The sequence below is a fragment of the Numenius arquata genome, chromosome Z (genome assembly GCF_964106895.1).
Source record: "Numenius arquata chromosome Z, bNumArq3.hap1.1, whole genome shotgun sequence".
NCBI classification, from domain to species: domain Eukaryota; kingdom Metazoa; phylum Chordata; class Aves; order Charadriiformes; family Scolopacidae; genus Numenius; species Numenius arquata.
The window spans coordinates 25710853-25723043 of NC_133616.1; the positions used below are offsets into that span (position 1 = coordinate 25710853).

The 12191-nt window shown below is 37.6% G+C and overlaps 1 protein-coding gene across 1 annotated transcript in view; it reads left to right on the forward strand.

Moving 5' to 3' along the window:
- The window catches only part of DMGDH (dimethylglycine dehydrogenase), a 48677-nt gene that overhangs the window by 28356 nt on the left and 8130 nt on the right, over positions 1 to 12191 (forward strand). The window contains exons 11-14 of the mRNA XM_074165813.1: positions 292 to 422; positions 1874 to 2091; positions 3005 to 3162; positions 4232 to 4291. Coding sequence (XP_074021914.1) covers positions 292 to 422; positions 1874 to 2091; positions 3005 to 3162; positions 4232 to 4291 — 567 coding nt within the window. The remainder of the gene's footprint in view (positions 1 to 291; positions 423 to 1873; positions 2092 to 3004; positions 3163 to 4231; positions 4292 to 12191) is intronic.

The window sequence follows — 12191 nt, forward strand, 5'->3', positions numbered from 1 at the left end:
ATGTTGCTTAAGAAGACCTTGTGAAATACACAATTAAGAAATATTTATAAAGGTCTTCATTTATTTAATTTCAAAAATTTCAATTTTTTTCCGTGAAGAAAAATGTGAAATTTCCACTGTAAAGCTTAAGCTTGGCCAATTGTGTATCTGTCTGCTCCTATTATTGTATAGCAGAACAAACATAAAAACATTGTTCTTTCAAACAAAGACACATTTCCGTATATTTCATAATGCTTAAGAATTCAAAGGGTTTATTTTGCATTCTTAATAATCACAAATTTTACTCTGTAGGTGGGTTCCACAAATATAAGCCATATGTTAACACCGAGAGGAAAAGTTTACGCAGAGCTGACAGTCTCTCAACTGTATCCTGGAGAATTTATGCTTATAACTGGCTCAGGATCAGAGCTCCATGATCTGAGGTTTGTTTATTTTTGATACAGTAAGTACACAGTGCTATACAGTTACATTAATATAGAAACCTTTTCACTAAGTGCCAAATTCTTAATTATTACTCAACAAGCCTTTTGCTAGGTTCAAGAGAATTCTACTTATTTATTGATTTTGGTTTCTTAGAATCTTGGTCAAGTTGAATCCTGAAGCATAAGCAGTTGCATATTGGATTATTGGTGGTATAAAAAGATGGAGAATTTACTGATAGTTATGTAATATACTTTAATGGAGTAGTTCTTGTTTTGTTATTGAACCCATTTGTGTTTGGCATTGTATGATGGAACACAGCACAGTTGTTTCTTTCCAGTGTTTTCTTTTACGCAAGAAGAAAATTGGCTTTAGACATGGATGACCCCACAGGCACTGACCTGGCCAATACAGATGGGTAGTGCAGTCTTCCTGATACTGCGATAATGTCTTCTGCTTTGGGCTCTGGGGTAACAAAGCAAAAGAACAGCAAGAAAGGAGGTAGAGCAGTTGCAGGATGACTTCATAAAGTGCTTTTCATAGATGATGAGCATTGGAAGTGACATTTCTAGTGCTATAAGTGGCAGTACATACATACTAAGAGAAAGAACTTTTCTTGCTAGAGATTGCTGACAAAACAGTTATTCAAAATGAATCAACACATAAAAGACTGAAATTTGCTACCCCAACACATGATCAATAAGGTACTGTTTTATAACAGTCCCATGGGAATCAGTAGGACTATTTGCATATTCAGGAACCAAATGGCAGAACCAGACCTAATGCATTTACTTATACAGAATTTCAGTAGTCCTGTTTGGTGCTCCACTGTGCCTGAGATCTTTTAACACTGCTTAACAAAGTACTACTTTGTAAGATTTTTAAATATACTCCTTTTCATTTATTTTGTAAGCTTCCTGAAAGACCATACCCAGCTGATGTTTTTTATTAAATCAAAACTCAAACCAGAACTTCCTGCCAATACTTTAAATCCTGTGTTCAGGAAAGAATAAGCCTGGTTGTACGTTTCTATTGGCAGAGGAATTTATTTTGAGATTTCTTATGTTCATTGTGTTTATTGCTTACTTCTTTTGTATGTTGACTTTTTATTAATGCATTCTGGATCCAAAGACAAACATCTGTTCATTTCTATGAGATCACTTCTTTCTCTTATTTTGAAAATACTGTTCCACCCATTTAAATTCTCTCCTTTCCTGTCTATATCCCAGATGCCTGTGTTCCTATACCAGTATCTCACCAGAAAACACTGGTTAACATCAATGATGGATTTGACTCTCTAGCATAACACATGCTTCCATTGGTTTTGAGAAGGTGTGGGACTGGGAGCTTCCGGGAAGATGAACACTAACAAAAAAATATTCCTTTTAAGTCTTTATCTAAATCAGTTATTTTTCATAAGGAATTTAATATCACTATTATGTTTTACATACAGATGGATAGAAGAGGAAGTAACAAGAGGTGGATATAAAGTTGAAATAGAAAACGTGACAGATGAGATGGGAGTACTTGGTGTAGCAGGTCCATATGCCCGACAGATCCTCCAGAAGTTGACAAGAGAGGATCTGAGCAATGGTTCATTTAAGTTTCTCCAGTCTAAACATTTGAAACTTTCCGATATTGCTGTTACTGCCATTAGGATATCGTACACAGGTAAGCAATAGAGAAAATAGGCTCTTAAGGAAAGAGGCAATAAATAAAATAGTAAGTGTAACTAAAATTATGTTGAAAAGTAACTCTCATCACGTATTCATAAGAAATAGGTTCATCACATTTTATATATAAATGTGTGAGGAAATACAGTACATTGATTTTTTTCAAATGTGATCTGGTCAGGGTCTGCGCTGAGTTTTCCAAGACCTTTTTCTCTAGAATACACTGTCGTGTAAATATTTATTTTACAGAACAAAAGGCCAGGTCTGATAACCTCTGTGGTATCTGCTGCAAAACCAACGTCAGGAATCGTTTTTGGATTACCATATATTAGTGTTTGTCAAGTGCCTTGAAAATGTAACACTGTAATGCTAAGTATTTGTTTTTCTCAGTTACTTTTTATTTTTATTTATTTTTATGTCTATCTCTATGGAAATGGACTGAATTCAGACCATTCTGAAGCAGCTGAAGTCCTTTTCTTTCTATTGTACTAAATATGATACAATATACTCGGTTTGTGCTTATTTACACTCAGTTACATTTGCTGTTCACTTGGCAAGTCATCATCTGTTTATAATGCCCTTAAGCTTCATCTATCATTGTGACTTCACTACATGACCTTTTCTTGTTAGTTATTCTGATTTCCACCTCCCCAGCCAACCTCCCCCAACCTCCCTGATTTCAGTTAACAGTTTAAATTAGGATAATAGTACCACTGCTTAAGATCTAGGGCATAAATCTTCTGGTGGTTCTTGCAGGGAATTAGGCTTGATATATGATAGCAGAATTGACCCCAGAATGTGAATTAACACTTCCAGCATTGATCCCCACTTTTTACCAATAACAGGACTGTATTTATTAGGATTGCTTCATTGCTGAGCTGAAGAAACCGTTAATCTTGTTTGTATAACAGGTGAATTGGGCTGGGAGCTCTATCATAGAAAAGAAGATTCTGTAGCTCTTTACAGTGCAATCATGGAAGCTGGACAAAAAGAGGGAATTGACAACTTTGGGACATATGCTCTGAATGCTTTAAGGCTGGAAAAGGGTTTCCGAGCCTGGGGGGCAGAGGTCAGGAAATACAATTTCTTTGTTATTCTTTCTGTTTATTTTCTTTAATTCACTATGACTATACAGCTTTTAGTCAGAGCTAGCTTAGATAGTATTTGTTCCAGTTTCCTAATTTAGAATGAAAAGAAAATGTACCATAAGCAGGAAAAGTTGCTATAATTCTGAACAGTGTCTTTTCTAAATAAAACTAACTAGCGTACTCCATTGCACTGCTGGCAGAGACACACTCATTTTGATTCACTAATGTTTTTCCCTTTTGTGTATAACAAAATTATGAGGGTTTTGCTGAGCTCTAGTGTTTTGAAATCAAAGGTTTGGCTGATAGATTCTGAAAATGTTTTATTTCTGTAATAACTGTCATGAGAGGCAAATTATTCTTGCTTCAAAATGTATTTGGAACTTTTTCATTTCCCATTAACTTGTTTCTGCCAAATTTGCTCACTCACAATATGAAACTACTCAGGGGACCTAGGGAATTTGAGGAAAATCAGTATAATTTCTGCTTACCTGAAATTTTTCCGAATTCCTTTGGAAAGTAAAAGACTCAGGAATGGTGGGCATTTAGGGGTCCTTTTCATTTGCCCAGTGATAATTATTTTCATTCTTGCTTCAAATGCTACCTAACAAATCATTACACCTGCATCTAATGGGAAGGTTGTAAGTAAAATTGGCTTTGTGTTTTATTTTCCTCTCCAGCTAAGGCATTCTGCTGTGTTGCAATTAATGTGCATACCTCAGTTATTCAATCTTCTGCAGGTTTCATTCTGCTTTTGGTACTGAAAAGTCCTGTTTCTTACTGAACTGTGTGTTTAATTTGCATATTGAAACTTAGATGAATGATTTACATATCTAGACTTTATAATAGGCATAATAGTAGATATTCTATTGAAATCACATATAGGAAGCATACAGTGTATTCAAATGGAAGTTGCACATATGCAACATGGAAGACATTGACCCAGGAGTAAATAGAAGGCTGCATGGAGTAACTAAATAAATACCCCTCAACCCCAAAGCTATGATAGTCCATCATGTACAGATGACATATTTATTATTTTTTTTTAAACAGATGAACTGTGACACTAATCCCTTGGAAGCTGGACTGGAATACTTTGTAAAGCTAAACAAGGTATGTCTTGTTATATTCAAAGTGCTCTATTATGCCCAAGGTTATTCTTTTAAGTGCTTGAAAAGAAAAATGTAATTGTCTGTGAAATAAAATAGGTTTAGAAAGTGAGCTGAGCAACTTTTTTTCACTGTATATTAGAATAATTACTTTATTAAATACCTATTTAAAAAAAAAAAGTTTCTGATTTTTCCATGTTTCCTGCTAAGAAAATACACATTAGGTCAGAAAGTTGCAAGCACTCAATGTTGTCTACATAAAAAATAATTCTTTGTGATTTATTTTTGCAGAGAAATTTGAGTCACATGCTTTTGTAAACATATAGTATCTATATACAAGCTGAACAAGCCTGTTCATACTGTGAAAACATTTTACCTGCTTATTCTTGTTAAAGGAGTCGTCTGTAGGATCAGTTTCCCTGGCTACCACTTTGGTACAGCAATTACTGGAAAGAACAACAGGTTTTTCAGAAGAACTGCTGACTGACAACTTAGATATGGGTCATATATAAGTTAAATTAATATCTCAGTTAAAAAATAATAACAGCTAGTTGTTCATAGAATTTCTGATGAACTTGTTCCTGCATGATTTGGATTTCAGAGAATAGGACTAGTTGAACTTAAATATGCAGTAAAAATGGGAAGATGTTATTCTGTCTCCTTTTATCAACATCCTCATTTTCTTATATCCATATTTTAGAAAAAAAACTCTGTTATAGTCTAGTAGATACAGAAATTGCTTGTAATTCTCTTTTCTGTTCGAAATGGAACCCAAATGAAGTGTCCTAACTCTGTCAAATAGAGGACCTTTCCATGAAACCCAGTGAAATAATTTCCTGTGCAGCTCTAATGTCATCTGTTGCTATCAGCTAGCCCATCAATTCAAACAGCAGTTGCCTGCACAGTGGATGTGAAGTTTCTAATGTAAAAAATCTGGTCCTGTACATTTCAAGTTAGGTGCCCTAAATGAGGGGTTATTTTCGACAATATTTTACCTCTGCTTTTCATCTGTAGAATAGAGAAAGTGCCAACATTTTTACATAAGGGAGATCAAGGAGCAAAAGTGATGTTTGTGAGACATTTCATCTTTACAATGATGTAATGTTATACAGGGACAAATTCTCTCCTTATTTATGTTCCCTTTATACCTGAAAGCATAATCTGTCAGATAATACATGACCCTTGATATTTTTTTGCTGTTATGTAGGAGCACTATGGAACTGATAAAAGGAATCCCAAACTTTAAGTTACAGCTTCAAGTAAGCAACAAATCTTAAACTTTGGGTAGGCAAGAATTATGAAAGCATGTTAAACCTGAAAACTTGCTTTTATCTTTATTAGACAATTTCTCTGACAGTAACAGGAATGAACCCAGAAAGATGCTTTTCCTCTCCAACTGTTGAACCTATCTACAGAGGTTGAAGTTCTTCAACCTGTGCAGGATTGATAAAACATTCATTTTTGTCCTATCACTGTCCATCAGTGTGTGCTCCTGCATGAAATACAAGTTCTAAACTTGTTCTTGCCTATGAGCTGTGGAGCTCATCCACTGGAAGATGAGGTCCTTCCATGGATGTCAATGGCAGTTCCTACATGTAGTGGAGTTACAGCTGTCTCATTTGGTACTGTAATTTTGCCCTAATCAGACAAAATGACACATGCAAGGGGAATACAGAATCTTATCAAACAGGATTGTGTTGTATTTACTTATCAAGGACTTTTCCATCATGAGGATTATGGGAGAATGCAGTGAAAAATGTTACTGTTGATAGTTTTTATTTCCACTTCCATTTGATACCTCTGGTTTTTTCCCTTTTTTTGTTTTGTTTTTTTGTTTGGTTGGTTGGTTTTGGTTTTTTTTTTTCTTATAAGCAGGAAAGCAGCCATAAGCAGGGAAGGCAGTTGCTTGCCAAAATGCCCATGCGGAACATGTGAAGACACTGATGTGCATGGAGCATTTGAGTCTTTATCGCTCTGCACGCTTCTCTGCATGGTTGAAATACAGGGTTGGAACAGCTCTCTGGAGCAGATATTGATGTTGTAGATGAATGGGCATGCAATGAATCATAGATGCAGGATGTCAGCCTAAAGCATTTGCCAGTTTTGCTGAACTAATGTGGAAAGGGGAAATAATCGATGTTTATTTATTGACTCAAATGAGGGCAGTTGTGACTGCATGTTGACACTCCAGAGGTTCCTGAGCTAAATCAGATATTGGAAGTGGACTGAACACTGTAGCATGAAGTGCAAAGTGAGATTATTTACTTTGCATCTTGGCAGCTTGGGGCTGTGAGTCCCAATTCCATGGCTCTGATTTTGGTGTCTGTTTGGCATGGCATAGACCTCAGCATTCCTTAGAGGCCACCTTGACTGAAGACAAGCAAAATATTCTGTTATCATCTGTTATTAAGAAAACAATATAAAACTCTTATTGTTAAGGAAACTTTCCACAAAAAGGGAGTGGACGGGATACAAACTACAAGCAACAGGTGCTTAAATCTGTTTGAGATCTTGGTCTGTAGGGTTGCTGGGATTGTGCCTTTAAGCATGCGCCCCCAACTGGGGAAAGTGCTTATTTCTGTGTAAATTAAAACCAAAATGCACTGTCCAGTTAATTACTAGAGTGCTTTTGACCATGCAAGAAGCAGCTGAAATAGCTCACAAAGTGGGCAAAAAGACTTCAGCATAAGTGAATCTCGAGTATTATGTCATGGAAAAAGTAAACAGGTTCTAAACAGATTAAGTGAATGAGCAACTGAATGCCAGTGAGGGTAATACGACCAAAAAGTATTTTTATTTCCATGAGAGGGCATTCAAATATCTGGGGAATAAATGTGAAGAGATGTAAATTCCCAATAAAATCCTGATATTTCTCTGTGTTTTTGAAGATTAGTGTATGCATCATCTTCAGGTACATACGGACTAGTAATTTTTTGGTGATGACTAACAGGAGAAGCTCTTAAAAACTGAAGTTGACAATATTTTTTTTTCCCCACAGTCTATTAAATTATGGCATGAAAATAACTAAACCTGTTACCTTAGGATAACTGTAGCAACTTTCATTTTATCAGTAAGGCTGAAGAGATGGTATTGTTCTAGGTGATTTCCTCTAGACTCTGCTTGATACTCCTTTTTTCTCTAATATTGGTGTTAGTTCTTTCCTTGCACAGATGAGCCACATGGGCTGTGATTAAATCAAAGTGGAGGGACAGTAATGGAATTAATTTCTAATTTAGAGTATGCGTTGTCTTCATAACAAAATCTCTCTGGTATAGGGGTGGAATTTTTTTTTAATACCTGTTATCTTTCTTTTGTTTGTTCAATTGGTCTTTCATTTAGTGAGTTAGGTAAGTTTTTAGATAGCATCATTCATTAATACTTTCATCTCATGAATAAGCACTCTGCTACTAAATATTCCAGATTCCTGATGGACTTTGTGGCAGGAAATTCACAGAATATCTTTAAAGAAAAAGTTGCAGTACTTTTTTCTTCAGATCCCGGAATATTGTTTTAGTTCTGCTGTACTTTTCAAATGGTCAAAGATATAGTAAATCATCTCTGAATGCTTTCTGTTTTTCAAAACCCTGGTTTCAATTTAATGTTTTTTTCAAATGCTATCATAGAATAAGATAAGCAATTACCAGATATTCATTTACTCCAGACTGTTGTTCTATGGCAGAATCAGCTCCATCTGTGTTTACCTTGCCGTATTTATAATAATTTCATGTGTGAAATTTCAAAGACCTCTCAGTCCTGAAGATCCCACAGTGTCCTCAGGCAGTCCGTTTGAATGATTCACTATCCTTATGTTAGAGAATGTGTTCTTGCTACACTTTAAACTTATCATTGATTATTGTGTTCAATATTGCCATACAGAAAAAAATATTTCCTTATTTCAGAAGCTGCTTACATCGTCAAAACCTGCTAGCATTCACCTTTTTGGTATTCTGAAGTGGTTGATTATTTTTAGCTAATTCAATATTCTTAAAACAGCCTATTTTTCTCCTGAGCATAGTGCACCGTAAGTCCCAATAAAAATTGTCATGTCAGTAGCTCACAGAAATTATCTCTTTCAGAAGGGTTTTCCATACGAACCCAATAGTAGCAACAGTCATCAGGAGCATACAGCTACAAAATTCCATGGTTAACTGTTTGTAGGTTTGGGACTTGTTTTGCTATATCCAAGACTGCCATCTCCCGGGCACTCCCTCTGCAGCAACAGCTCACTGCGATTTGGGAAGAGAATGCAGTAGATGATAGACTCTATCATCTTTGGGGCTCTGCTCTAGCGCACTCTTCAGGCTGGGATCTGAGTGCTTAGCTAAGATTTAGTGTTTGCTTTCACAAGGAGGACATACCATTAACAGAGACAGTGTTTCTTCGTTGCAGCCCTGTTTATTTACTGGGGCAATTTCTTTGTTCTCCATTCCAAGATTTTTTCCAGATTATACAATACTCAGAAACTCTCTCCCTTCACTTTTTCTTAGGTATACTGTACCAGCACATTTTTTTTTTTTTTTTTACCTTCTTCATTTTCTACTCCTTCTCCTATCTGCTTCTTACTATCTATGTCTTAACTCCACCAACCTTACTCAGTGACTGCCTGCATTTTGTTGTCAAAAAATGCCTTTTAGAGTACAGGTCCTGCCTCATCTTCTGATTTTGGCATTGGATTTCTGGAGTGTCTTTTACTATTTGATCTTAGACACATGAGCATTTAATTCCTTCCTTATTCATTATAAATAGAAGTTGTGTCATGCCCAGCAACTTCACACAGATAGGTTTATGACTGTAGATCAAAGATACAGTCCTTGTATATTTACCAAACCTCCAGCGTAACTACACATAGGTTATCTCATGGGAAACTGGGATGAACAGTTTTAAGACTGTGCCTCCATCCTTTTAGTCCTTTGGTAGCAGTCTAATCTTATAGGTTCATGCCCTCCTTTTACCAATCATTTGTTTCCCTCCTGTTCACTCTGCCAGAACTACCCCTCACTTGTACCAGTCCAACTCATGTGTTACCGTGGTCTAAAGAGTTATGTCCTGATTTATTAAAGCACAAAATGATTACTCTTTTTAGGGAAAAGGCTTTGTTTTAGATCATTTAACAGGTGCCAGGTTGAACTGGCACATTTAATATCTTTATCAATGATGTGGATGAGGGGATTCAACGCACCCTCAGTAAGTTTGCAAACGACACCAAGTTGGGTGGGAGTGTTGATCCACTTGAGGGTAGGAAGGATCTGGACAGGCTGGATCGATGGGCCAAGCCAACGGGATGAGGTTCAGCAAGGCCAAGTACTGGGTCCTGCACTTGGGTCACAACAACCCCATGCAGTGCTACAGGCTTGGGGAAGAGTGGCTGGAGAGCTGCCCAGCGGAAAAGGACCCGGGGATGCTGGTCAGCTGAATATGAGCCACCCGGGTGGCCAAGGCGGCCAACAGCGTCCTGGCCTGTATCAGGAACAGTGCGTCCAGCAGGACTAGGGAAGTGATTATCCCACTGTACTCAGCACTGGTGAAGCTGCAACTCGAATATTGTGTTCAGTTTTGGGCCCCTCACTGCAAGAAAGACATTGAGGTGCTGGAGTGTGTCCAAAGAAAAGCCATGAAGCTAGTGCGGGGTCTAGAGCACAAGTCTTACGAGGAGCGGCTGAGGGAACTGGCATTGTTTAGCCTGGAGAAAAGGAGACTGAGGGGAGACCGACCTTATCACTCTCTACAGCTACCTGAAAGGAGGTTGTAGAGAGGTGGGAGTTGGTCTCTTCTCCCAAGTAACAGGCAATAGAACAAGAGGAAATAGCCTCCAGTTGTGCCAGGAGAGTTTTAGATTGGGTATTTGGAAAACTTTCTTCACCAAAAAGGTTGTCAAGCACTGGAACAGGCTGGCCAGGGAAGGGACTGAATCACTATCCCTAGAGGTATTTAAAAGACATATAGACGTGGTGCTTAGGGATATGGTTTAGTGGGGGACTTGGCACTGTTAGGTTGATCTTAAGGGTCTTTTCTAACCTAAATGATTCTATGATTCTAATTGCAGAGAGCATGATCTCCAGAAGGGAGCACTAGCAGAATTATCAGTCCTGCTGTGGGCCTCCAGGGCTCTGGCCACAAACACCACTGAGCGCTAGGGTGAAGAGGGTGGGGAAAGTGGCAGAAAGAAAGATGTACGTGCTGGTTCTGGGTCTCTGCAGCGTTGCAGCATATGTAGTCATTTATATCATTACCTGTGTAAAATGCTGCTGTTTGTATCTGCTGACTCTATGCTTTGATGACGTGATCTGTAGTGCTGATAAGCAGTCGTATGAAATCAAAACGTTTCACCCACCGGAGACTGATGGTGAGTATTGGTAACCAGGAAAGCAACCACTTGTAACCATTTGCTTATATTTTCCACTTCTTAATAGATTTTTGTTTGTTTGTTTTGCTTCATAATCACTGACTATAAAATAGGAGCAGTGTTTTTAGTACTGTAGCGAATGATTCACTTTTATCTTCTCACTTCTGAAATCCAGTATAGGTCATACAGGGCAGGTATGGAATGCCTGGCACTTGCTATCCAGGTGTGTTGGGAGCACTGCTCCAACTTGATGCTGGGCAAGCTGACCCACAAGAGTTTCCACTATTCCCACCCTTCTTTCACTTTCTCCAACTTGCATCCCTCCTGTTCTGAGAGGAATGACTACAGCAGTGATCACTGACCCCACTCCACAAATTGGTATAAAGTTGTGTTTTGTGCCATGCCTACTCCTTGCCAGAAAGGGAAGAGCATAGAGAAGAGCACTGACTTTACTGAAGAAGAGGTAAGGAGTCCATGGGAAAGCAGAGGTATCTGAAAAAGGATGGAGTGATGGAAAGGTATTTGAGGCGGGGGGAAATACTCTTCCCTTCACCCCTCTCTTTGATTCTGCATTTATTATGCCTATAACATATTTATTCAGTATACTTTCCACCTAAATCCTGTCCCTATCCAAATTAAAAATTAGGAGTGGAACTATATTCTATGGTTACTTCACTCGATGTCCAGAGGGTCAACAGAGGATTTATTTCATAAATTTATACAGAGTATGAAACACATTAGAAAGAACCTGCTATAATTTTGCTATCTGTATAAAATGCACACCTAGGCCACTCCCACTGTGTTCATTGGGCCATGTAAAGGAATAAGCACCCACTGAGCTAGGAGTTTTGAGGAATTTGCATTATCATTATTTTGATTATGCAATAATTCATCAGTTGTTTGTATCATTTCAGTTTCTAAGAGCTGGCTGTTTGCATACAAGAAGGGCTTAGGCAGACTGAATGAAAGGTGCAGTGATGCAGGTGCCATACATACTGACTGGCCACACCTCCCTTAGAAAACTGGTTTGTGTGGTATAAACTATAGCTTTGGTTTGCTGCAGAAAAAAGAAACTTGTCAAATATGTGCTACCTGCAGAGAAAAATGATCTTCAGTTATCACCCTGGTGAGGGCATTATCATTTGGAGTGTTATCCTGAAATTATTCAAGACCATCCAACTAAGAGTAATTAATTTCAAAATACTGCATTGATGCTGTCTCTAGTGTGTTGTAACGTGATGGTTATAGCAGATCGCAGCATCTGTTGGTGCTGTCTTACTCAGTTGGGTGGCTTTGTGTACATAATTTGGCTGTATGCCTGCAGTCTTAAGTAGCATACCAAATAAATTACATTTCATTATTAAGAGATTTGCATATCTTTGCTGCCAGTTATTGTTGAATGCATATGACATTTTTCTTCCTAGATATCTAGACTTTATTCTGCTAAACTGCACATCAAAAAAAATTGTTTTGAAAGTTTTTTAGATCATTTCTATTTCCTTGCTTCCCTTAAATGACAAGATTTTTACAGAGGATTAGAATTAGGATCTGTATGCTATTG